The sequence below is a fragment of the Seriola lalandi genome, unplaced genomic scaffold (genome assembly GCF_002814215.2).
Source record: "Seriola lalandi dorsalis isolate HSWRI2012SDOR001 ecotype SW California unplaced genomic scaffold, Sedor1 jcf7180002051954, whole genome shotgun sequence".
In the NCBI taxonomy this organism is placed as follows: domain Eukaryota; kingdom Metazoa; phylum Chordata; class Actinopteri; order Carangiformes; family Carangidae; genus Seriola; species Seriola lalandi.
This window is the reverse complement of record NW_019522507.1, coordinates 257,487-285,330: the sequence shown is the minus strand read 5'-3', so window position 1 is coordinate 285,330 and position 27,844 is coordinate 257,487. Positions and strand designations below refer to the sequence as shown.

The 27,844-nt window shown below is 41.6% G+C and overlaps 1 protein-coding gene across 3 annotated transcripts in view; it reads left to right on the top strand.

Moving 5' to 3' along the window:
• igsf9a (immunoglobulin superfamily, member 9a) overlaps positions 1 to 27,844 on the top strand; it is a 64,366-nt gene that overhangs the window by 27,514 nt on the left and 9,008 nt on the right. For all 3 annotated transcript variants that reach the window (XM_023399458.2, XM_087172073.1, XM_087172072.1), the window contains 14 exons: positions 35 to 176; positions 9,675 to 9,820; positions 11,301 to 11,443; positions 13,157 to 13,297; positions 13,784 to 13,900; positions 15,233 to 15,383; positions 15,642 to 15,753; positions 17,328 to 17,518; positions 20,325 to 20,542; positions 20,909 to 20,993; positions 22,045 to 22,215; positions 22,603 to 22,639; positions 22,917 to 25,241; positions 26,009 to 26,082. In XM_023399458.2, the coding sequence (XP_023255226.1) occupies positions 35 to 176; positions 9,675 to 9,820; positions 11,301 to 11,443; positions 13,157 to 13,297; positions 13,784 to 13,900; positions 15,233 to 15,383; positions 15,642 to 15,753; positions 17,328 to 17,518; positions 20,325 to 20,542; positions 20,909 to 20,993; positions 22,045 to 22,215; positions 22,603 to 22,639; positions 22,917 to 25,241; positions 26,009 to 26,082 (4,053 nt within the window). The remainder of the gene's footprint in view (positions 1 to 34; positions 177 to 9,674; positions 9,821 to 11,300; positions 11,444 to 13,156; positions 13,298 to 13,783; positions 13,901 to 15,232; positions 15,384 to 15,641; positions 15,754 to 17,327; positions 17,519 to 20,324; positions 20,543 to 20,908; positions 20,994 to 22,044; positions 22,216 to 22,602; positions 22,640 to 22,916; positions 25,242 to 26,008; positions 26,083 to 27,844) is intronic.

The window sequence follows — 27,844 nt, the reverse complement described above, 5'->3', positions numbered from 1 at the left end:
AATTTAATATATTTTGTGACCTGCCTCTCACTAGGTCCACCTGTCATTGTCGTCCCGCCCAAAAGCACCTCTCTCAACATGTCCCAGCATGCATCTCTCCAGTGCCAGGCTGTGGCCGACCCCCCCAACATGACCTACATCTGGCAGAGAGGTGGAGAGAACGTCTATCACATAGAGTGAGTGCAATCATTTCTTGTTTTTTTCTGTGCAATCCTTTATTACACGTAGATGTTTGTGAAGTGTTACCTGCGGGTTTTAAATCTCACTATAGGAGAAGAAGAATGGTTGTTACATCTCATTCAAATCTAACTTTTTATGGAAAGTTAAAAACACAGTGCTTCGCCAAGAGACAAAAAGAGAGAAAAAGAAAAAAAATTTGGAAAAAAAAGAGAATCAACACAATAATTGAAATGTGAGCAGAACAATTAGACATTCAGAGAGATCAGGCAGATTAACTATGTGAGTACAAAGATAAATAAAAGATCTCACCATTTTGTTTGACAATGAAAATGAGTTTCACCTGAAGTCTTATGGCAGTCTGTAGATGAGACAAAATGTGCTTCTTTATATCCACAGACACTAAACTAAAACCTGCCTCCTCATAGGTCTTAGTTAATGAAGCAGTTTCCCTGCGGGGATCAATAAAGTTTTTCTGATTCAGGTTCTGGTTCTGGGCCATGGAGCCACTGCACATGAAAGCCAGGCCCGGAGGACCAAACAAATCTAGAAGCGACATTTTTTAAAAGCCTGTCAGACATGTACTCGTGTGCAGAGTGCGCTGAATGATTTGATGACAAATGTTGAATTTTCTTCAAACTGACCTGGAGTAAGTGGAGCGACTTTAAAAACACAAGCAGTACCCGCTTATTGCTTTGCCTCAGGTCTCGCGCATGTGCTGCTGCGTTCCGGATTAAACTTGTCACAGTGCTGGTGACCGAGGGCCAGCTCTGCATTAGACGGAGAAACAACATGAGAAGACATAATGCACTCATGAAATTTCCAGTAATTTGAGTCGAAATCATCAATTTTATATGTTATTGTTGCTCACTAATTTATCACGCTCTGAAAACGCCAGCCCCTCAGGTAAAAGCAAGTCAGCTGCTGCCACTTTCTTCTTAAACTCTTCACACTCATGCTGTAATGTTGGAAGTCCCTCCATGCATGATATTTTCTCAGCTGTGAGTTTGCCAGTTTATGTTAGCTTGAACTAAAATAACAACACTTAGCTAGTGACTGGAAAAATCTGGATAGTGCTACAGCGATGCCCAGGAAGTCTCCGTCGGGAAAAACACACCACTCGATATGTTTATGTTTTTCACAAAGACAGAGCGGTGTGTCTCACCTCAGGGAGTGTCTGTGGTGATTCCTGCTTTGGTTGCCACAGTATGTAGGTGTTAAAGGGACAGAACAATATTCATCAAAATGAATAAATGATTTACAATATAAATGTTTCTGAACTTTGGCTGCACACAGTGTTTTAACAAGCCAAGAGTGACAAGTTTAGACCAGAACTAAAGGAGCTTTGCAGCTATCAAGCCTTACGACACAATGCTTTATGCTGCACTTCGGCAATACTCTTGATATGATAAAAGGTGGGTTTTTTTCAGCTTCTGTTGTGAAATTCAAATCAGCTCAAAAGAGACACACCAAGGTTATTTGCTTAGGGCTTGACATTTTCTGCCAGGGATTTCTAAGCTAAAGCACAGCTTCTCCTTTTTTGGATTTTTTTGTTGCAATGCTTTGCACCTCAGTGTTATGTTTGTTCACTTGCCGGGAAGCACTGTAAAAATAAGTTGATATGAACGATAACTTCGTATCATATGGTAGTGTACAGCTGTGCATCGCCTGTTATGAAAGGTTTAAAAATACACAACCATGGAAGCACATTAATTAGATACTGATCAGAGATGTAAGAGCCTTTGGTGATGTCATCGCATTTGAAAAGGGAAGATCTGGGTGTGATGAGGAGTCGACTCTGATTTAAGGCACTTGATGTGAAGACTGGATGTGAATGTGGGTGGAGGTGGGTGGCAGCAAATACGCACTGAAATGACAGCTGACAACAGAAGAGAGGAGAACAGATTAAAGTTTGACAGCAACGACATCATTGACTGATGACATTGTGGCGAAATATGAAATATGATTGGTTTTAGCAGAAATGCCCCTAGTCAGCTGATCAGAAGAAGCAGGGAAAGAAATTGTGAATGAATGAGACATAAAGACAGTCTTCTTGGTTGAACTTATGCAAAACTTCATGTGTTGTCCCAGTGGCAGCATGGAAATGACAGGTGCCAGAGTGGAGCCCTGGTGTATCCCGATGGGCTACTATCTTGAAATGTGTAATTTTATATTGATATCTAATATGAACATATAATCATTTCTAGAAACAAAATAAAAATAAAAATAAAAGTAATTGATAAAGAGTGCCGCAGGAATGATGTATTTTGTAGGCCAACCCAGATGTTAGCATCACCCTGGTTCCCACTGCAAAAATGCAGTAAGATTTTTCCATTGGTTGCAGAAAGTAAGCTCTGTGACAAACAAAGGTTTATGATACTTTGTTCAGCAGGAGATATATACATAATCTTCACAAATAAACCACGGTCACATGACTTCAATGTCACCAGCGCCAAACTTCCAACTTGTATTTTGATTTAGCTCTTACCTCTTTTACAAAAGCCTTTCCTCTTACCAAGTTAGTAATAGTTTGCAAAAGTGCGAGTACAAACACAACGAGGCTGTAAAGCTGGAGTGGTGACTCGATCGGTTTTCAGGTTCAGAATGATGACGTTTAATGTCCACGACAACCTCTGTAGTCTCATTTAACCACTTGTTAGCAACCGGCCTTTTATTAAGAGATGTAAAAGCTTAAAGAAATTCCTACTGCGTATTTTATGTTGTAGAATAAAATGTGAAAACGTCTTGAGCTTGTGTCAACCACAGACCTTATTTCAGGAAACTAACCCTAATACATTGACTTTGGGATGAGGCAACCGGAAGTCCTAAGACACTTACTAAGGACTCATTCCTGCAGCACTCTCTGCATCTTGTCTCACAGTGTACAGTATATACAGTATATTGGCCATCAGAGAGTAACTCAACACCAGCTTAACACCTTGTTTTTGCTGACCTCCAGTGGTCGTAGTTACCTCCTCAATGTAGTTATGTAGTGGTGCATCCAGAAGGTGCTTCCTCATTTCCTTACTCCGTTCTCCGAATTGTGACATCGCCATTATTATTGAGGATGTTTCAATACCTTAAATGTGTGGTAGAGGAGTGAGGAGGGAGGAGCGAAGAGGGAGGAGCGAGGAAACGAGGAGGCCAAAAAAAGGATTCACATGTGCATCCTACATGAATGTATTTTTTTTTTTTTTACCACACATCAACACCCCCTCGGTCAGAATCTGCTTATTGGTCAGCTGATCTGACGGGAAAGTAAAGGCAACAGCTGGGCTGTAGGAACCAGCAGCGGCTCCACTGTTATTCATGTTATTCATAAAATAAACATGATTGGAAAAACTAAGTGAATCACAAAATCATCTTTTCCAGGTTTGTTTATTTGTTCTTCATAAACCAAGAGGCTTTTCTTCTTCTTTTCTTAGTTTTCATTCCAAGTTCATCTCGGTTTGTTCAGAATAAACATACAGCTGCATTCTGATACAGTCTGCCACACAGTCACGGTTATCATTATTAGTGCAATAATATGAACCTGAGTGTCAGAAGGATGTCAGACTCACTGTGTATGTGGCCTTTTACAAGCTACAGATTTTACTCAGAGTATTTATTTCTGTCTTTATCTCTCCCTCACATCTGCTCTATTCTTTCAGTGTCGAACGAAATGTAATTGTCTATTTGGTTTATTTCTATCCGTCACATTCTATAATGCCCTGATGCAGCATAGATCTATATTAAGTGTTGCAGCAGCTGTCATCAGGTGTCAGGTGTTTTTTCTTTTGTTACTTTTACATATTGTACAGATTTCATAGTTGAGATGCTGTCGGTATCTCTTCAGAATGACGCTAGAGGGAGCGAGGTTGTACCGTTTTCTGGATGCAGCATCAATCCATCCATCCTCGCACCTCCTGCTCGCGTCCCTGCTGGGAGGAGGTAGAGATGTACAGTGGCAAGATAAAGTCAGTGAAACCCTCAGAATGACCTTGTTTTCTGCATTCATTTTTCACAAGTGTAGACCAACACAATGATAACAGAAAAACAATTAAAATCTTTTGTTCCTTATTGAGCACAGCCATTTAAACATTCAGTGCTGGTGGAAAAAGTAAGTGAGACCTTGGATTTAATAACTGGTTGAACCTCCTTTGGCAGCAATAACCTCAAACAAGCTCTTACAGTAGCTGCTGATCAGACCTGCACAATGTTCTATTAGGGAACTGCTTCAGCTCAGACATATAGTCAGGATGTCTGGTGTGAGCGGCTCTGTTCGGGTCATTCCACAGCATCTCTACTGGATTAAGTCTGGACTCTGACTGGACCGCTCCAAAAGGCGGATTTTCTGTGTTTGAAGTCATTCTGTAGTAGATTTCTCTTTGTCCTGCTGCGTCACCCAACTCCTGCCGAGCTTCAGCAGGTGGACATCCAACCTAACACACCTTGTTAAACTTGGGAATTCATTTTCCTCTCTGATGTCAAGCTGTCCGGGCCCAGAGGCAGCAGAGCTCCCTCCTACCCTACGTCAGCTTTGCGATGACGTTTTGGTGTTGGTGTGCAGTTCCCTGCCTACACCACACATACTGCTGCATGTTCTTCCTGAACTATTCGACCTTAGTTTCATCAGTCCACAAAACATTTTGCCAGTGGTGCTGTGGAGGGTCAAGCTGCTCTTTGGCAAACTTCAGGCGTGCTGTGATGAAACAGCTTCCTCCATAGTGTCCTGTGATGGACACCATGCTCCATGACTTGCGTATTGGTCGACTCATGAGCAGAGAAGTTAACCAGCTCCGGTGATTCCTTTTAAGCCTTTGGCTCAGGGGTTTCTTTTTTACCTCACTGAGCATCTGCATTGTGCCTTTGGATTCATCTCTGTCTGGCACCCACCTCTGGGGAGAATATTAAACCGTCTCCATTTATAGACAGTCTTTCTAACAGTCGACTGATGAATATGTAAACTCTGAGATGACTTTGTAACCCTTCCAGCTTTATGCAAATCAGCAATTCTTAATTGTGAGTCTCCTGAGATCTCTTTTGCGAGGCATGGTTCACATCAGCAGATGCTTCCTGTGAACAGAAAACTCAAAATGTTTGAGCGTCTCTTTACAAGGCAAACTAACCCACACCTCCAATCTGGCTTCATTGGGTGGACTCCAGGTTTGATAACTCCGGACTCCAGTTTTACTAATGTCATTAGCCGAGGGGTTCACATAATTTTTACTACCCACCCTGTGAATTTTCGAATGAATAAATAATCGTAACTTAGAAGAACATATAACCATATTTTAAAACAAATGAATACATGGAGCGACAAGCCAGATAAGCCAAATGGAAACCATCCAGAGTGATTTAAGCGAGGTGTGTGGTGCAACAAGGAGAGGTCAGTTTTCAGCTATCAGTTATCAGCGGAATAGGAGAATATGTTTTGTGTTACCTTTGTGTTTGTGTGTCCTTGTGTGTGATACACACAAAATAAATCATTTCTCCATAGCTTTATTTGTACTCAAAAACTCCACAGAGCACCTTTAAGTTACTTTTTATGGCCCGTAAAGGAGTGGTCGTTAAAATATTTTTTATTAACAATTAAATAGCTGACTATTTGTAATGTGAAAAGGGTTACACAAAATGCACACATAATTATGACAGACCTCTGCGGCGCTACAGAGCTGTTTTAGTTCATTATTATGGTTCTATGGTACATTAACTGTACAATTCAGCCTCAGGGCTCTCATCAGCCCCATTTCCACTGGGTACTACAGCTCAACACCAAATGTCAGACAAAGTTAGCTACTAGCTAATGAAGAAAGTAGTGAAAGTGCCAGAGATTTTTCTTAGGAGTTAGTGGAGGCAAAACCACTGATAAAAGGAGAGTAACTATTGGACTTCTATTCATCAAGTAGACAGACGTACGACTCCAAATGAATGCTAATGCTAATTATCCCTTTGTCTGCCGGATGCTGCAAGTAGGTGATTGTTTCCCAACGTTTTAGACACAGTAACTTTATAAAAGGTAATATATCAGGCGTGCTTGACAGTTATGCAGACTTAATGAACACATATAAAACTAGAATGGCATGCAGTAGAGCGCATACCTCGGCCAAGGCCAAGCAATCCTACACGCCTGTCAGATCCAGATTATTATCTCGAACTGCACCAGATTGTACAAAAATAATAGATCCCCACAATGTAAATATGACAGATTTTTTTAATATCATGATCCATAAATTATCCCCTGAGAAACTGACCAAAGTGTTGAACAATGCCTCAAAATGTGAAAGGTCCCATATTGTATAAAGTGAGATTTCCATGTCTATTTTGATTATAAAGTAGGGCTGGGTTCTGTTTTAATATGGTGAAAGTATTGAAGCACTCAGTCCACAGACAAATTATTCACAAAGCCTGTATTTAGAAACTTAAAACAAGCTGTCAGGACTTCTGTAACTGTGTGATATCACAACAAAACAGCTACCGCTCTCAGCCACTCCCCGAGCCCAGCCCACCCACACCCTCTCTGACTTTACCTGAAATCTGCTATATTTTTATTTGATCATTTAGAAAACAGTCAGCCAATCAGAGGAGAGTCTCTGAACCTCTCTTCTGATTGGCTCGCCGACCTGTTACTACAGCTCCAGAGAGATGTAAAACTACATTGAGATGATTTTTGGGTCTTAAAACCACAACTATATCAACACTTCAAGTCAAACACCGGAAAAGTGTAAAATATGGGACCTTTAAGGAAATTGTTAAAAATACCCCTGGATCTGCACCTTTTAATTGGATCATCACCAAAATGGGTGAATGGGTTCTTCCCGGGGGTAAGGCCCCATCCCTCCTCCAAGTTTGGTACAAATCGGTTCAGTACTTCTTGCGTAATCCTGCTGACAAACAAACTAACAAACTAACAAACTAACAAACGTACAAGTGAAAACATCTCACTGCCTGGGGGAGGTAATGAAGGAGAGAAAAAAAAGGCTTCACTCATGTCTCTTTAAAAGAAAAAAAAAAAAAAAAAGAAATTGGCCTGAAACTGTGAAGCACTGAATGAGCTTTTCTGTGAGAGAGGTTTCACAATAGGAGTGTTCAGAGCCAGGGAGAAGATCTGAGTGAGCGGGGAATGGTTCCTGATTGCTGGCACATCATCCAGCAGACAATTCAACACTCTTTAAAAAAATAAATAAATAAAAAATACGGTGGCTGGGATAGGGTCAGATGAGCAGGTGGAGGGCTTAATTTGCATTACTTCTCCTCCTGAACATTTCTCTATCACACATATCATTATTCATCACAGTTACACTCAGGTTAATACTCAACCTGATTTTGATGAGGAAAAAAGTTTTAGAGAGGCTTTTTGGAGCTGATATATAATGCTGTTAACAGCTGAGTAGAGCACACGAGGATTATTCTGATTATCTGTTACTAATTTTGGGGAATAAGCTCTTTTGTAATTATTCCTTAAAAATAGTGAGGTGTTCTTTGAGAAACCAAGTTTTCCTCCATTAGTTTTTTTCCATTTACCCTTGAATGTAGCCTGAGTTTTATGGTAGTTTTTGGCCTTATTTTGAGTTGGTTTAGTTCTTGTAGCATTTATTTTGGAAAATGTTAACCAGAGGTGTGGACTCGATTCACATTCATACATCAGAACAGAAACCTAAACTTTATCTTTCGTCAGCATAAATGGCAAATTAATTTACCTAATTTACCTTCCCACTATGCAACTTTTGACTGTTGTCTAATTAATGCGCTATAAGACACTGTCTCTACTCAGCCTTATATAATTTGTGGGTACAAAAACCAACAGTCTTCTTTGGTGAAACTATCCAGCAGCTTTTTGTGTCAGCTTCAGTTTTCAGAATCTCTCACAGAATCTCAGTGTTTTAAGCTGATCAGCGTAATAACTATGAACCAGGAGCTCCAGTATTTAGAGCAATCAGCTTGTAAAAAAAATAAGGTGTGCGAATTCAGGCTACAGCTTTTATTTCGGTGAGTCAGATGCATATTGAAGGAGAGTTTCATATTATATGCTGCTGAGTTTTCATAGTTCAGTTTTTACCCATAGTTGTGACAAATGATTTCAAATCTGTAGTGTTTCTCTCTTCTCAGCCAACAAAAAGTAGGACTATACAGCTCAATGAAATCTCAGAGTTTCTGTTATTTTTTGTTACAACTTTAAATGTTGAAAATTGGAGGCAAATGTATTCAATACTAGATTCAGGTTTGATAAAATGCTATTTACCCCCGAGCTTAGTCCCAGAGTAACCTGATCATTTTGCTTTTAAATGTTCTAAAACTTATAAATATAAAAATTAAACTTACTACACCAAGTAACTCTGTTTTAGATTTAGTTTATTAAATTTGTGTGAGGATGACGCACATAATGACTCAATCTCTCTACTTACAAATCAAATAATGACTTTGTCCCACCTGTGCTGTTGCTCAGTTGCTATGATGAATGTGTTTATTGCTGAAAAGATTAATCACTTAATCACAGAAAAACACAGAAAATTGTCAACATTTTTGATAATCTTTTCTTTTTTTTCATGTATTAAGCACAAATGCCAAACTTTCTCCATTTCCTGCCTTTCAGATCTAAGGGTTTTCCAATTTTGTTTATTGTAAATTAAATATCTTTGTATTTTTAAACTGTTGGTCCGTCTCCTTTTAGCTCTGGTTTGGTCTCCAGCAACTACTTAGAAAAACATCTGGCTCTTCATCTGCCAGATGTTCCACTTACTCCACCGTCTTGTTGCTCATTTGTCTGTCATTTGATGCTGAGCGGATAGTGCACAGTGGGTTTATCAGAACTTGTTTGGTGAAAACAACAGATGGAATCAGAGTTGATGAGAGTGCTGATACTGAACTGTACAGTAAAAGTGTCATAAAACCAAATCAATGAGCCAGAACAGGCTAAAAAGCTCAGTAGAGTCGCAGAGTTGGTGATAATTCTTTGTGAGTTTGTCACTGCGAGCAGCCCCCTCTTCACATTAGCCGTTTGATTGATTGTTAATGTAAAAAATGTTGTTAAATGGAGCTTAAATAACAGCAGCTTTCAGGCACACAGTGACATTGATGTCAGTGCAAAGGGAGGAAAACAGAGTAGTGATGAGAAACATCCAGGTCGCTTACAGTACATGAATCATCTGACCTCCTTGGTAATTAGCACGAATGTGTGACTTTGAATCCTCCCACGAGGACGTACATCACCATAACCTGCTTGTGAGGTGCAGCCTGTTCCATAGCTTCTCCCTCTGCTGTCTCTGTAAATGTAAGAATGTATATGAGTGGGCACTTCTCTTCCCACTCCAGCTGAAATGAAATGAATTTTCCTAAAGCTCCATCTGCTCTATCCTCTCACAGGAAAAAAACAAAAAAAAACAAAAAAAACTCCTACACTCTTTGAGAACCTGTTTGACTCAACTCCAGTGGAAGAGCTGAATTACCTCTCGCTGCTATTCTGAAGTAGCTGGTTTGTTTCTTTACCTGTTCAATAATTCCCGTGTGTTTCCCACAAGGTCTTTGAAAAAGCGAGTGAAGATCATGGTAGATGGAACTCTGCTCATCTCCAGTCTCATCCCAGAGGATTCTGGGAACTACACCTGCATGCCAACCAATGGCCTGCTGACCCCGCCCACCGCCTCAGCCAATCTCACAGTGATGCGTACGTATATCTGTGTGTAGTCTGCAGTTAATGCAGAGTATGTGAGTCCTCCAGGGACATCACATATATTTATTTTTTCTTTCTTATATTCTCATTCAGAATTTCAACACATTAGAGTTTAACAGTCAACTCATTTTTTAAACAATGTTTTTGTCTTTTAGGCACCAAGATGTTATTTATGAAACATTATTCAGCCAAGTATTATCCAATGAAATATTGAAATATAAACATTTCATCAAAGGGGACAGATGCTGGGTGGGAGTCATCTCCAACAATATCCAGCGCTTTTTGATGGAGCCAGAATTTATAAATTAAAGAAAGAGATTGGAAGCAGTAGCCAGAAATTGCAGATGCAGATTTGATCTATTTTCTCTCATACACTGGTTTCAGCTAAAGTCACAGTAACAGACTGAATTGTGCCAGTGAAAGTCAGCACATTTACCACAAGTGATGTGACACATTAACCATAGTTCCCTTGAAACTGAATTTTTTAAACATCCTTAAAAAGTATAATTGATGAGCCAACTTTAAAGGTCCCATATCGTATAAAAAGGCATTTCCATGTCTTTTTGATCATAAAACAGGTCTTGGTTCTATATTAATACTGTGAAAGTATCAAAGTGCTCAGTCCACTGAGAAATGCACGCAGCCTGTATTCACAAACTGAGCCATGAAACGAGCTGTCAGAACTTCTGTAGCAGTCACCGCTCTCAGCCGTGCCCCAAGCCCCGCCCATTTGGACCCACCATCCAACCTTGCAGGATTTGGTTTCTCTGAGTGTTTACCTGAAATCTGCTATATTTTTATTCAACCATTCAGAAAACAGTCAGCTAACAGACATGTTGTCACTAGAGCTCCAGACAGGAGCCTGAGAGAGGAGATGTAAAACTGCATTGAGATGGTTTTTGGTTCTTAAAACCACAAATACATCTTCTTATGGATCAACACTTCAAATAAAACACTGGAAAAGTGTAAAATATGGGACGGTTAAGTTTTAACAGAAATGACAATGTTGAAACCAAATGTATTTTACGGTTATATTTACATATTTAACTGAAGACTTACAAGCAAACATTTCTGAGTTTATTAACCACTCATAAGTGAAAATATAAGCCCGTTTACAGATGTAAACAATCCTTTAGTGGTGTCAGAAAACAGTCATAACTTTGATTTATTTATTGTAAAATCAGTAACAGTTGGCAATGTAGACTTTTCCTCTGAATATTTTACTGTTGCTTGTAGACCTGTAAAAAACCCTTCAGACACGTTCAGTCAGCTGTAAATACAAGGAGCCGCACTTGTAGTAAAAACGCAGTCACACAGGAAACAGAGTGCAACAAAAGCAATCTGTTGAAACAGAGGTTATGGATCATCATGTAGGTTTCTCTGCCCTAGTACGTGTAATTTCCTATGGTATTGAAACAGTAAGAAATTCTAGTTGCTGCAAAGTAAATTACTTTAATTCCTTTCCTCCGCTCAGACCCAGCAAAGGCTCTGCAAATGCCTCAGGAGACGTTCCTTCCCACAGGTATGGATGGCGTGATTACCTGCCCAGCGGTAGCTCAACCTCCACTGCTCGGTGTGGATTGGATGAAGGATGGAGCGCCACTTGACCTGTTCTTGGTAATAAAAAGAATCATCTCCACAGGGAGCAGCAGCCGCTGTCAGACCTTTGTTCTGTGCCCAAACTCAAATTTATGTCCCACCACTCTATTTATTGATTCCTGATGCTGCAAACATCACAGGCAACCTGGCGGCCTCTGTTCATTGTCTTGTAGCAGAGATATGTCTGATGCCGCTGCTGACTACAGGCACCTTTTAAAACAGCCGCCATTAGCAGCTTGTGATGCGAAAGTTTTTTTTTTTTTTTTTTTGTTTTTTTTTATACAATCAACCCACTCAACTTGCTACAGTGCAGCAGAGCAACAATTTTCTTGCTATTACACTGTGAACATGAGGTAGAAGCTATGATACTTTTTTTTTTTTTTTCTCATGTGTCCACGGATGGAAATATCCTTCCAGGTTTTCAGTTGTGATGCCATTAACTCACATATATCTTAATGGACAGGGATGATGTGTCCAACCTTAAAAGCTCTGGAAGCATTCCCCAAGGAACTCCTAGTTGCCCCCTTCACTCTCCCTTTTTTCCGTTTTTTTCCCCACTTTCGCTTCAATCAGTGGCTCACCTCTGGCGTCTGAGTGATGGGTGGAGGAACCATTATAGATGAGGAGCGGGGAGTGGGACATCCCATCTTTTTTTTCTTTTTTTTTTTTCTACCTTTGTCCTCCCTCATGTTTTCAGATTGGAATTACATAAGCAGAGTCCACGATGGCAGCTCCCAATAAAAACATTTCCTCAGTTTTGACTGTAAAAGCTCCACTGAACACGCCCTCCCCTCCTCCTCCTCCTCCTCTTCCTCCCCCACCCCCCCCTCCTTCCCCTTCACATGCTGTGTCGACCCCCTTCTGAACACTTTGGTCTGAGCGATGGACATGATGGTGGATGAGAAGCACCGCAGGAAATGTGATAGATCCCTATAGTGTGGCACACAGGCGTTGTCAGGCTGTTATTCTGCCAATTATTCCAATTTCACCCTGGATGTCACTAGCTCTTATACCCACAGTAATACTTTCTCACAGCCTCATTCTAGGGAGGATAATAGCAGTTTTGACTTCATTAAACAGAGTGGGAACCTTTCGCGCAGTCAAAGCGCCACACAAGCCTTTCTCTGTGCCTTAATGGGGAAAAAATGACTTGAAAATTTACCTGCTTTTAATGCAAATGCTTCAGAAAGTGATGTTGAACGCACTGCAGAGCATTTCTGTAACGTGTGTGTGTGTGTGTGTGTGTGTGTGTGTGTGTGTGTGTGTGTGTGTGCGTGTGTGTGTGTGCGTGTGCGTGTGTGCGTGTGCGTGTGTGTGTATGGATTCACCTCAGAGATGATGAGGAGGATATCTTTTGTTTTTTTCCTATTACATGTAATTTTTGGAAATCATCTTCTAGAAACTGTGACGACATTAACAAATAATGCACCTTTTTAAAGAAGTTTGGAAATAATCTGCCCAGTGGGGACTTAAGTACTTAATCACTGCAGGACTGTCGAAGGCAGATATCAGAAACATTATTTCTGTAAATCCTTCAAACACAGCTGAGGAGCTCATACGTGGTCTTGGAGTGGTTACAGATTCCTGCCTTTTCGCTCTTAAAGCTCTCTGCACACTTTTTTTTTTTTTTTTTTTGCCATTAATGCTATGTATCCTTCCAGGCTGTGCTACTTCCTTTCATTTCTAACTGTCAGCGTGTGTGTGTGTGAGCATTGTGCTTTTTTTTCTCAGTATCCAGGATGGACCTTGACACCGGAGGGTTCATTATTCATGGCCACAGTCAATGACGATGCCGCAGGCGTGTACGCGTGTACTCCATACAACAGCTACGGCAGCATGGGTTCATCTGGCCCAACCAGCGTGATTCTACAGGTTCGTGAGACCTCGAGGCCACCCGGGTCACCCAGCGGAGCGATACCACACATAACATGAAGTCATTTAAAATACCTATTGTAAGGCAGACTACATTTCCTGCATTGTTAACGACAAATTGTTGGTCAGTCGTGCCACGGCAGCTCAGAAACTGCCGCTGAATCTGTCCACCCAGTTCAGCTAAAATGTCTCTCTACACCCCTGTGTATTTTAATTAACCACCGCTGCATCTGTCACAGCGAATTAAAAACTTAGCGGAAACGACATTTTATTGACCTTTTCACTCTGACGTGTGAGCCCTCTGGCATTAATGGGAGTCAACTCAGACTCACTACAATGGCAGCACTATTTGGGAGTTAATTGTGTGGCTAATCCTTTTGTTATTAAGATAATCTTGTCCAAAGCGGCAGTAATCCAGTCTTAAAATCCATTGTTGGCATTGCTGCAATCTCCTTGATTCAGCTATATTGTTTTGGCAATTCACAGGACCCCCCAACATTCAGCGTCACTCCAGAGAAGCAGTACACACAGGAGGCTGGAAGGACCCTGCTCATTCCCTGTCAAGGAAACGAGGACCCGACAATTAAAGTGACATGGAGCAAGGTAAATAACCCAGTACAGGTTATTCGATGTGTTTATGTTTCTATTGAAAGTTATTGTACAACGAGCTAATTTGAAAATCTTCTGTGCATGTAATGGCTACAGTATATAACACAAACGTACGCATTAACATGCAGTAGGTACAAGAACAAATGCCTATAGAAATGTCTAAATACTAAAGCATATGGTGTAATCCAGATGTAACTAGATACATTTTTATAAATTTTATGGGCGATCGTTTCTGCAGAACTCATCCACCCTTGACCTCCTTAAAGCAGAATAAAGAATATATTTTCCAAGTTTTCCAAGGCCACTGCACTTAGCTGTTAGGTAGTGGGTCGTAGTAGCTAGCAGAGCGGTAGCACGTAAGTGTGTGGCAGTTGGCGAAAGCTTTGTGTAGATTTCCAAAGGAGCGAGGTTTAGGTCTAACTTCGCTCATTTTTTCATTCATCACACAAGAATTGAATCAAATCCCTGTCATTATTATCACCATTATATGCCCCTGCCCGCCCGAACCTGAAACTTTCAATCACAGGAACGGCAAACAACACTCGTTCAGCCTGGGTGTAGTTACTCTTTGAAGGAAAATTCTGTTTGAGCTGCTACGTCCTCTGTGCACAACTTGTGCAGTTGGGCGGAGGTCAAAACTAAATCAGATCACATCTGGCGAGACTCCAGCGTGCTGATGAGTGTGTTCAGAAGTGTAATCTTTGCATGGAGGTCAGCGCAGGGATGTTTGCTCCTCCACATAGGTTTTGGTGAGCACTTACTGCTAGAAGTCAATACTTTAAAAGGCAAACAGTCTTAGCTTGAATGGCCTTACTTTACCAAGTAGAAAATGCATTCTCTCACACAAGCACATGCACGCTCTGTGGACCAGATTAACTGATTGTATAACGAGCGAGGGTAAAAATCGAAAATGTGCATTAAGTGTGAATGGATCTCTGTCAGCACAGAATCAAAAACAAGACACTGTCCCAAATACTTTCTGACTGCACTGTGTAAAATCTATATCACTGTCAATACACTGCCAGATACTGATAATGATTATTGAACTGTAATGAGAAACCTTTTTAATCCATAAATCAATCATGCTTTCCTAATTGATCCCACTATAACCAGTTGTGAACTGATTGGCTGGTTAAACTGGGTTGATGTAATTGGTCGTTGGAGCTGGTCTCAGTTAGATTATTAGATGTGGACAGTTAATTGAACTTGATGGATAAGAGCTCCATTATACTGGCAATTTAAAAACTTTGATTATTTTGTACGGACTGTGTATTGAAACAGATGACGAGAGTTTTGTTCCCTCTGCGGTCTTTGTGTGTCTGGTAGGTCGACTTGGCTCGTCGCATCTCTTACTCCATAGAACCCAACGGCTCTCTGCTGCTGCAGCCGCTCACCAAGGACCACCAGGGGGCGTGGGAGTGCAGCGCCGCTAACCGCGTAGCCTCGGCGAAGGCCATCACACAAGTCTTTGTCCTGGGTGAGTGAGCTATCTGAGAATGCTGTAATGTAAAAAGTGTGTTCCGCTATTACGTGAGCAGTCTACATTTTTATTTTGTTTGAATTGTTTTCTGTAAACCCCTTATTACAGCCAGCACAGGACGGATGCCTGTGCCTCCACTCCGCCTCCGACGGATAAATGTGGCACATCTAGAGATGGCCTCTAAACTTTAGTGGTATCAGGTAGTTGAAGTGCTGGCTGATTTCCATCAACTCCTCTCCGTTCCCTCCATTACAGGAACCAGTCCCCATGCGGCTACCTCTCTGTCCGTCTCTCCAGGGGTGAAGCAGGCCAACTTATCCTGGGAGGCAGGCTTTGATGGAGGATCAGCACAGACATTTTCAGTTTGGTGGGTGTAAAGCCTCCCACTTTCTTCTCGGGCTGTAACCATGGCAGCCATCGACAACGCTGGTATTACTCTATTGATCTCCAGGATGAGGAATTCATTTATCTGTTATCACTTCTTGGCAGCTACAATAAAAAACGCTGCTGCAGAGCATAGCTTTATAATGCAGTGGCCGCGCTAGTTCAATAGGAGGTTACTGGCAAAACAGAACGTAAGACATTTGTTTTGTTGTGAATCAGGGCTTTTACAATAGATTGGCTTAGAGAACACAGTGTTTTAGATAAGCCTGTGATGAATTTAAAAGAGAGTGATGGACAGAATAAAAGGAATGTAAAACTACAGCCAGCTGGATAACAACTAACCAGAGAGCTACTGTTAGAGTTGTGTTCTCTTTTCAAAACATGAGCGCAGTATCACAGTTATAATGCATGGACATGAGGTTATTTTAGTTCAATTAAGTTTAAAAAAAAAAAAAAAAAAGAGCTAGGATTCAAAATTCTAAATCGAATAAAAAACTATATTTAGATTATCATGTTTTTTTGATGTCAAAGAATGGCATGGTGATGACATGCAGGAACCTTCTACTAATGCTCGTCTTAATCACATTGTAACCTGCGAGTGCTACATCAGATGAATATGATATGAGCTTTCTTAATCCCTGAGAGGGAACTGGGTCATCGCTGCAGCAAAGGAGCAGCATGGAAAATAAATATAAATTACATCAAAAAACATGAAAATAGATCAGAATAACAGTATAAACAAACCTTCTAAAGTCACAGCTACTCGTCGCTCTGACAGCCTGACACGTTACGGCCGAAGATTAAGAAGTGAACACACTCTCTCTGTTGTGAGAAACAAAAAAAAACCCACTGCAAACACTTTTGCTTTTTCTGCGCTGTGTCAACTCTAACAGGATGAAGATTGAATGTTTTTCAACTGCAGGCTAATAACCATAGCAGATAGGTCTCGTTAGAACATTGTGTCTTTCCACAAATTAAATTTTTAACAATCACGCTTTTTGTTTTACAGCTGTGAAAGCTCTATGGCCAAGTGCTCACAACATATAGTTGAAAAATCAATTGCTACAGACCAAAATAGAAAAACACCCACACATTTCTTATTTTTTATTCTTAGGAAGTGAAGTCTGCTCTTGTCTTTTGCTTTATAAAAATGACCTGCTTTATGCGCCACAATAACATACAGTATTTATGCTTAATTCAAATTTCAGAGTCTGCAAAAGAGAAGCACCTAACAATTAGCTGCACCATGTAACATTTTGTCTTCTCATAAAGAGCGCACCTTTTCTGTTGACCTGAAGCCATCATAATGTAATGCTCTGTATAAAATAGATGTATAGAACCTCAGCTTGAATAGGAGCATGAAAATCACCATAATTGGAGTTGCATAGCAGGGACACATCAGTGTCTCTGCCACAAGATCTGGAGATGATGATGAGTATGAATGATTAATGAAACCTACTTTTCTGTCATGTTTCATAAAACCAGACTCCCAGAATTCCGCACCGCTCTTTTGTTCTCACTTCTTTTTCTCTCGGTCTCGTCTCTCTCCCTCTGCAGGGTGAAGAAGCTTTCAGTGAGTGATAATGATGCCAAGCAGGACTGGTTCTCTGTGCCTGTGCCCCTGTCCTCCGGCACCAGGCTGCAGGTGACAGGCCTGTCTCCTGCCACCGAATACCAGTTCAGCATCCTGTCGCAGAATAAAATGGGCACAGGACCCTTCAGCGAGATCGTCACCTCACGGACTTTGGGTCAGTACCATCCCCCAGAAGCTGTTTCTGAAAGCCAGCTGCCGATTTGCAAAATACTCACTGAGGTCCAAAGTTTAAAAAATCAAATGTTGTATTTTTCCTTTTTTTTTTTTTTATTACCAGTGAACAGTGTACAAAACATTCAGCTTAGCAGACTTTTCATCCTTTAGCTGGTGCTGAGTGTCTTTTTCATCAGTGACAAATATTGCCAGAAGCAGATTATATCAGCAGTGGCTAGTTAAAGTGAATTTCCATGAGAAACTTGCCCAAAGGTCAACATGGAACTTTATATGTCTCTTTATCCAATGATGTCGAGCAGATACAAAACGATACAGATACAAGAACAAGAATTAAAACAAACATATAAATACAATTAATGAATAATCAATTAAAATAGGTGCAAACAGAAGTTAAAATGTTTGAGATTAAGGATTTAAATGCACAGTATATAACTTTTGCTGGTTGGGGTCAAGAAACAGCGCGGAATCATGGGAGTTGTTGTCTTCACAGCCATTACCGTCAGCTTCTACCGCTTTTAGATTATTTCATTGTCAGGTTTTTACCAGGTGCTGAATTATCCACAGAGGTATCATTTTGTCCATAACTAACGGACCAGGGGATTTAAACTGGTAGAAACAACAAGTAAAGCAGTTTCACTTTAAAAATCTGTGATTCACCGACGCTCTTCGTTGACACAGGACGTATCGGAGTGGATGGGAACTGAGCTGTCTAACGTTTGTTTGGGTGACTTTTTTCTCTGATAACTTAAGATCCAGACATGTGTTAAGATGTAAAAGTGTAAAGATGTAAAGACCAAGGTGTAAAAAGCGTATTTTAAAACTGGATAAAAGTCAATTTTGAGCTTCAGGCTGGAAACCATACCGCTGATTTATGCACATAGGGGATATGATGTAATTTACCAAATGAAAATGAAAGCGGAGCACTACCATGATTAAAATCACGTATTTCTCTAGGTGTGAGAATTGCTGGAAACCTTTGGGATAATGTGAGTGCACAACTCAAACAAAAAATATAACCCAGTTCTAGTCATTTTTAGACATTTTAATGTGGAAAAGTTTCATATTATAACTTTAAAATGACCGAAAAGTACCAACAAATTAATTTTTAAAGTGGTGAGTTCCAGGTGGATGGTGCAAAGAAGGCAAAAGCTGCTCTGCCAAGCTCAGTATGAACTCGAGGGACATGGAGCGTAAGCCAGTCATTAGTCCTGGTGTAATGTGGTCCAGTGAACCAAACCAGCAGGGAAGTAATATATGAAGGCAGCTTTCCAATAAGGGCCTTGTAAATAAACAAATACATATGCAAATCACGCCTCTCAGAGAGAGAGAGAGAGAGAGAGAGAGAGAGAGAGAGAGAGAGAGAGAGAGAGAGAACCAGCCAACCTTTTTGTACAGGATGCAATGATGAGTGTTTTAAGCATCACCGGTAATGAACTATAGTGCAGAATGGTAGACGGCATCGAGAGGCTTTAGTGATGCTGATGAAAAAGAGTTGCCTCAACAAGTGTTTTTCTACAATGCAATGGGAAGCAGGAGTTAATGCTATAGAAAAAAAGCCAATATTTGGCCTTAGTTTTACACACTAAATATGATAGATGATTTCCTTCGCATCAATCCAAATGCCAAGGTACTTTGCTGTTGTGTGTTAAATATGCGAGCTAGAAGCCAATGTGGGTACTCAGCCAAAGATACTTTGTTTTGCGAAGGAAGAACCTCTCTTTAACACCTCACTACAATCACAGCTGTGTTTTTTTTTTTTGCAGTTCAGGCCGCCTCAAGGACTTAACTCCAAACACAAACCTAGCTAACGACGTGGCTGTAGGGATGGCGATATCGGTCTGTCAGCTGTTCTGTTCACCACTTTGGTGCAAAAGGAAATCTCTCAGCAACTGCCAGCCGTGCAAAAAGAAATTAGATCCAGACATTCACGTACCCGTGTAGAAGAACTGACATAACTCTAACAATCCTCTGATTATACATCAGGCGACTCAAACCGCCGCCTAAGTGCAGCCTGACGGCGCTGATAGTGTGACCGTAGACCCGTAGAATTGTTTGACCTGTTGTCCGGCAGTGAGTTTTATCCTCAAATGTATTTTTGCAGTCTTCACGGAATGATGAAATTATCCTCCAGCACAAAAATCAACATTTCAATCCAATATTACCAAACGCCGGTGCAACTGTGCACTTCTTATCTGAATGTACAGCACTTTTTGTTGTTGTTGTTGTTGTTGTTGTTGTTGTTGTTTTGTTTAATCCTTTGCTTCAGCCCGTGGCAGGTCAGGTCAGTGGAAATGTTGTTGTGAGTTAAATGTTGCTTTTGCCCCTGGAAATATTAGACCGTTGCGAGCAGGGAGCAGACATCTGGGAGACATTTGAGAGGTCATAAAAAACACCTTTGATGATGCAACCTATTGCTGGATAAGAGATAAAAAAAAAAAAAAATTGTTTTCCTCAAAAGGTTTGTATTGGGAATCATCCTGTCAATTTCAGTACTTGGAATCTCCCAAATAAATATTTACGTGTTGGTGTACTGTATAACTACAATAGTAACTAACCTCCTGGCTCATTACCGTTACAACATGTTTGCCTCTGCGGTTTTAAACAGACCGAACTGGACAGTGAGCTGTATATTGTCTGTTATCTTAGTCCTGATTCCCTCTCACTCTCAAGGTTGAACATTTGTGACAGCAGCAATTTTCATCCTCTGTAATTTAATTTTTCCCCCAGAACGTATCTGGCAGATCCACTGAAGGTCTTTCTATTTCCCCCCCCCCCCTCTGCATCAGATCCTCCTCTGAAGAGAAGTAAACTAAAGCCTCCTGCATCGCTGTCAGCTAATCAGGGCTCAGCAGGAGTTGTTCTGCAATGGTCCCCTCCTGAAGCCCACCACCCTCCCATCACACGCTTTGTTCTTCAGTCCCGCACCCAGCAAGGGGAGTGGTTTAATTTGGTGGAGGACATCAGTGCCAACAGTAGCGAGATAGTCGTTCCGGGTCTGCACAAGGTAACAAGCCAGTCGCACGGCTCCCTCTGAGACTAATCAGTCCACGCTGCTTGTCGAATGCCTTGGAGATTTTTATCTAGGCTATACCTCCATGTACACTTCTCAGTTATGCACACTACATGGCAGCCATCACTTTTCTGTCGTCTTTCAATCTGTGTGCGCTGCCTTTTCTTCCTTCTGCTCCTTTCATCCTCCCTTTTCTCTCCTATATAGGGCTACTCGAATTCAAATCAACTTCATTAGCATTGCAGACACAGTCCCGTGTTGACAAAGTGTGGCTTCTTCCTCTGTCCTCCCCACTCTGCGTGTGTGTGTGTGTCTGTGTGTGTGTGTGTGTGTGTGTGTGTGTGTGGATGCTGCTCTCAGGACTGTGTGTACGAGCTGCGGCTGCTATCTCGACGCGGGGAGTTGCTGAGCGAGCCCAGTCCATCAGTCAATGTCTCCACCATGGGTAGGTGTTCAAGAGCAACCTTGCCCCCTTCGCATTCTCGCCCCACCCTCTTGTTTCAACCCGTCCTCCTCCTCTCAGTCTGCTTTTCTAACTCTTTACTCTCTTTCTTCATTCCTTCCCCCCGTCCCTCTGTTCCCCGTGTTAGACCAAAATTAGAGCAGGGCCCCAGGGAACGCTGTCCATTAGAAGCCAGAATGATAGAAATAGCTCCACTAATAACTTCTCAAAAGAGTTAGCGATAGAATTTATACTGGTCTTTTCTGATTCTTATGTGAATGTGACATGAATGTGAATCAGATATGGTAGTCATCGTACACTTGCTGTTACCCAATGGCTGTCACAACAGTGCGAGCCATAGATTGATTATTATTTAACATAGCTCTAGTGGTAATCAGCCAGATATCTCGCGAAGCACATTATGCAAAACCAACCAGTTTAAGTTTTGACAGGGATGTAGATTGATATTTACAGTTTTAAGTGGATCTAATCTCCAAACTCCGCAGCAATCTTTTATGAGTTTCTTTCTTTGTGATTGTATTGTAATTGTAACACACTGATGCAAGTGTATACTTGTACTGAAGGTCAGACAGTATGATCAGATGCTTTAAAATGAAAGAACGAAAAAAAAAAATTTATTAAATGAAAAGTTTTAATTTAAATTTAGAAATTATGATTAGAGATTCAATTTAAATGTCTGAAACATTTTTAAATAAATACGAAAGGTCAACTTTATTTTGCATAGGCAAATTTTACATTAAAAATTAGGAATATATAAAAAAATAAAAAAAATTTTAACATAATGTAACATTTGCAAAATATTTTTTTAATTTATTGATTATAAAAATACTAAAGCTTACAAATTTGTAAAGGAAAAAGAACTTAACTTTGCTGTCTTGTGTTTTATCTTGTTCAAGTGTATGTTACCATTATGGCAAACAACTGCAGTTTTTCTTTTATTAAATTATTTGTAGTTTTTTTATGGTTATGGCTGACTCTGCAGTCTTTTTTTTTTTTTTTACTAACATATATCACTGATGAAATGATGTCACAGGGATGGAGATCTACCCCAGCACATCCCGACTCCTGGAGTTTGTCCCGGAGCCATTACTGGCCGGCGTGCTGGGCGGGGTCGGCTTCATGTGCTTGGCACTGGTCTTGCTGCTGGGGTCCGCCTGTGTCATCAGCCACAAGAGGGACCAGCGTCGCAGGAGGAAGAAGGATGGTAAAATGCCCCTCACTCCAGAGACTCAGCAGACACTCACTTTGATGAACTGCATCATGAATATCATCATTTATTCAATAAAATATTGAAGGCACTTTCAATCCATTATATAAATCATACCCTACTGCATGGATTTGGCGCTCCTCTTGTCCCCTGCTCGTCCATTCAGTTGTAAAAGTTATTGATGTCATTTACATTACTTGCTAATTAGGGTAATTTCTCATTAGGGACTGATAAATGTAAGTGTAATTAACTTTTTGGACAAGCCTGGGTGCCTTGGGCCCTTTAATGGGCTCTTATTGGGGTTGATTATGTTTTTACTTCTTGGTCAGTGTGGTTGTATCCTAATGAGTCAGATACCATCTTGCCCCTCTCCCTCCCTTCCAGAGCCCCCTCCAGCCATCTATAAATGCACCCCATCAATGTAAGTACCCCTTTACCATTTCATTATAATACCTACCATTGACCCTTCCCTCTGCTTCCCATACAAACTATTATATGGTGAAAATGCCAGCACCTCAGTTGTTTCCTATGTCATATCTTCTTTTTTTTTCCCCTCATCCTCATGCATTGTTGCTGCTGCTGCTGCTGTTTTGGTTTCTCTCTGTCAACCTCTCTCCCGCCCCCTCTTTCACTCTCACTCAATCTTATTTTCTCTATTTTTTTCCTCTTACACCTTGCCCCCCCCTTTTCTCTCACAGAAAGACTTCAGGCACCGGGAGTCCAGACAGTGTGTTGAAGAAAAGCCTACTTCCAGCCAGCACCCTCTATCCCACCACTTCCTCTACCACCACCACCACCTCCTCCTTATCGCAGACAGACTGTTCTTCCTGTAGCACTGACAATCATCATCGGCGGAAGTCTCTTCTTTCCAACTACAGCAGGGGCCGCCTCACTAGGACAACCTCGTCTCCCATTTCTCCTTCAATTGAGTTGATCTCTAGAGGTCCAGATGGCCGCTTCACACTCCCACTGTATGACAATGACACTTTGAGCGTTCACAGCAGGAAAAGTGTAAGGTACGAACAACCAGCCGGAGTCCGGAGGTCTGTGTCACTGCACACTGGTGGGGAAGACAGGAAACAGCCGCCCTTTGTGCTCTCTGTTGATCTCCCACCTTGTAAACCCGTGGAGGTCAGTTCCACAACCGAAATCTGTGGCATGGCCCAGCACCCGCCCCATCACAATCCTTACATCTGGGATCAGAAGCCAAGTTACGACGTCTTTCCCGACCTTAGCAGTCTGTGCTCCAACAGTAGTTTGGCCACAATTCCTCATCAACGTCCAGAACTAACACCCACGTTTCCGGTGCTCCCACATATCCGATCCAGCCTAGGTCAACCGTCTACAACCGCCAGCACCCTGGTGCTGCAAATGGAGCACGAGCGCGAGCGAGGGAACCTGAGTCACTGCCTGAAGCTGGCTCAGGAGAGGGAGGCGCTGGAGAGGGAGCTCCAGTGGTACACACTGGAAAGAGGCTCTATGAGGGAAATGAAGAGGGAGCAGCCAGACTTGGAGAGGAGAGAGGCTGGTGATAATGAGTTTGTCTGGGAGTATAAGAGCAGTACTTTGCCGCACAGATACCCCCAGAGAAGTGAGAAGAGCTTTGGTCTGTCCCCAAGCCCGTTCTCTTCATCCTCTGTCCACTGGGAAGCCCATCCTCTCATCTCTCCTCCCACTCTGACCCCAGCCGGGTCTCGTTTCAGTGCGTCTTCACCTGCGAGTCCGTCTCGTTTTAAGTCCGACAGCCACCATCTCGCTCCGTCCTTCACCAACCAGACCCCCCACCAATCCCAGGAGGCAGGCGGTTTTTCCAAATACAGATTAAATGTCCCACATGTCTCCTCAAAACACCAGAGACATGAAAGGGTAGAGGCAGCACCAGAGGGCTATAATAATTCGCCGCAATCCACAGTCTTAGAAATGCAAACGAATGATTCATGCTCTCAGGCACGAGGACAGAACAGTCTTAGTCATGGCAGCCTTTCAACGTTGACTTTCCGTGGCAATAAATACACTGAAAGCCCTAATTCGGCTCTCGATGCAGTGCCAGACTCTTCACAAGCGGAGGCATCGTTCTCCAGGCCCGCCGATGAGGACATGTGTGTGGAGATGAGTGTGGATGAGCCAGAGATGGAGATAATTCGGCCCACAAAGCCGATGCTGCACCACAGAATCGCCTCTCATGTGCAACGAGGGCGCCCGCTGAGTTGCAGAGGCCGGTATGAAGACGTGAGGAGGAGCACAAACTTTAACTTTCGTAGTCCTGCTTCTGTGGACCATATGATCAGGTTCCAGGCTTCTCCACAGCCTCCAGAACCAGAACTCCGGAGAGCTGTGGTCAGAGGCTCTAAATTCTTGGACTCTAAGCAGCGAAGTCAGAGCCTAGACTCGAGGAGACGGAATGAGAGCAGTTTTCTGACCCCCGACGCGTGGGTAGACTCGCTCAGCCAAGAGGACTGCTCTGTTGCATCGTCCTATCACCCAGACACTGTGTTCTGGGAACCCCAGAGCTTTCCTAGCAGGAAGATCTCCAAACCTCCTGCAGATTCTCCTTCTGCTACCCAAGCTGCCTCCTGCTCACATCCTGCTGTGGCCCCTTTATCTGCAAGGAGCAGTCCAGAGAGGTCCATACCAAACCCTGATGTGCCCTGCCACTACGAGCCAAGAAGAGAGGCGTCCATATTTCCAAATACCGCCAAATGGCCAATCACCTACAACCAGGAGGCCATGAGAAAGGCAGAAGATTACTTGGAGGCCATGAAGGAAGCCTCCAGATGCTTACCCCCCGACACCAACGAGCGAGAGCTGCTGGAAGTGGAAGCAGGGGGCTATGAGGGAGTGCTAGAGTCCGGGAGCAGCTACAGCAGTTACGCCAGCAGCGGCCGAGGCAGCATGGAGCCTGCTAATGGACGCCTGTCTTTGTGTCACCTTTCCCCAACCCTCGCCGACTCACCTGAGACTATAGAGGAGAGCCAGGGGAGCACAGAGGACAAGCACAGTCACCAAATGGAACCAAGCCAAAGGTATTAAGGACATAATGAATGAGGGAAATTACGTTTTATAGAAGAAAATGTGGCGGCTTGCATTTGTAGTGCAAGAGGACCCTGTGTGGTCGATATAATGCTTTCAAACTGAGCCTAATACACATTATCTAATGTAATTTATAGTAGGAAGTAAAGAAAGTAGTATTTTCCCATTGTAATTATCTATCACATACCTAAAGTTTATTCTATCAGATTTTCAAGACAAATAAATGTTGTAACAGACTTATTCTTAAAATATTAATATCTATATTTTTGCATAAAGTGTATCTGTAAGTGCACAGGTGTCCAGTTCTGTTTGTATATCATGCTGTGATTTGAAATGCAGTGTCAGCAATGTTGAAACAATGTAAAAAGCAATTAATGCGTTCAAAATGGCTCAACAAACACTGATATATTACATGAAATGTTTCTGCCGTACACATTTTCCATTACTATAGTGTCATCGAACAAACATAATATGAAGAAATATGTCTTGATAGGATGATGAAAGAAATATTAGCAAACAAACCCCAAACAATCTGCTCCGTTTTACAAAGTATTAAGCAAAAATTTAAATGTTTATTTAGAAAAAAAAAAGAAAAGCTAAGTGTATGTCTTTGGGCGAAAAGTCGCTAATGGACTTAATGTATAGTTTATTTGGAGTGCTTTGCCATTTGCAGATGTTAATGAGTGTGTGTTTGTGTGTGCATTTAACACTCAAACTGTGTCCGTATTTGGTACTAAGTGATATTTTGTGACCTCTCCAGGAGAAAGGCCTCTGTTGATGAGAATTATGAGTGGGATGCTGCTGATATCTACTCGCAGCCTGGAGACCGTGATGGTGAGGATTTTTTCTTTTCTAAGTAAATAATATGCACTTCACATTTTGGTCCAAACGCCGGTTAAATAAAATAGGTGAATTTGTCATCTGCTTAGAATAACTAATCGAGGTAATGTGATGCAGTGTTGAAGCTAAATGGGGCGATTGTTCACTGCTCATCAAATGCTTTCTTCAGTTGAGTAGACACATCCTCACCGTTTAACCTGCAGGGATGCCATGCTCTTTAATGGATGAGGATGCGAGTAGGGATACTGCAGGTAATTGGACAGGGATGTGGCAACTGATGAAGGGACATTGTATGAAAATAAAAACTTCTAAGAGGCTCAAGGAACAAGCAAGTTCCGCCTTTTAGTTGTGTACGTTGGAGCGAAATACTGTCATTGAACAATCACAACCAAATATTTGCAGGAACTATGGGACCACATGTGTGTTTGCACCACATCTAAAGAACCGTTGAAGATGATTAAAATTTGTGGATGACAAATAAAAATGTATTGCAGCATTACAGCTTCGTAGCTCTAAGATGTTTGAGAGGAGACTGTTAAAATGTTTTTTTGGTTATTTATATCAAAATATCAAAGTTTTATTTCTTGTTTAGTCTAGATCGATTCATCCTCTGTTTAGACCAATCAGGAAGCTGATTTTGTTTTTAATATTAATACAAATTACAATAAAAGTCCACCTCTTATGCTAATATTGCAGCAAGCCCTGCAAGTAAAAGTAAATATACGTTGATTGTAACGGCTTTTTCACTCGCCCCCTTCGAGGGGAGAACATTTGCCTGCTTCCTCCAAAACTGTTAGAAATCACGGATGAAAAATAAATGTGTTTTATGATGTGACAACACTCTTTAGGGAAACATTTTCAAATCCTGTGACCACCATCATCTTGGTTACAATAATTACTTTTTTAAGGTTATGGAACGATTTTGGTCATGGTCAAAAAAAAAAGAAAACCAAAATGTCAATTGCTTTAAAATGAAAAAAAAAAAACCATGTTAAAGTATGACGTTTTGTTCACGTACCTTGACCTTCTCCCTACGCAGACTGTATGATAGCAGTATAATAACAATCGAACATAAATGTGTCTGCGGGACTTGCTGAAATGAAGTCGGACATTCTCAATATTGATACTAGTCACCCAGCGCTTCCCCTTTATTTGTGCAAGAACTTGTACACAAGTTGTAGCAGCTGCAGGGTTTGTGTTGCACCAGTGAGGGATGTAAAGCGCTAAAAACTCTGCCCCGGCACTTGCTGACACATCAGAATGAACAGAGGAGACCCGGAGCAGAGACACCAGCTATTAAGGATTAGGAGCAGATTTTAGTCGTTGGCCTCTCTGCACAAAATGCAAGTTAATGTTCATGATTTCCTGAAAGGGTATCTGGGCAGCTGGAAAAATTGTAGGTGCAAATTTATATTGAAACTAGTGGGGGTTATGTATCTTGCCATAATTTTTTAATAAGTGTCAATTTTCATATAAGAAGTGTAGACTTAAATTCAGGGGCTTGCAGTGATAGTGTAGTGTGCATGGCAGAGAGCAATATTTAACAGCAACAGGCTATTACAGGAACCCTCAGCAATTTTGGTCTCAAATAGGTGACATTTGTTACTATAATTTCGAGAACAAATTAAAAGAAAGGTCATACATGTTTTCACTCTTTGGCTCCTCGGAATTAACTTGCAAGCCAGCCTGCATTTGCAAGCCAGTATTTAATATCCTACCCTTAACCTGTGCGATACAAATCTGTGGGAGTTCAGGA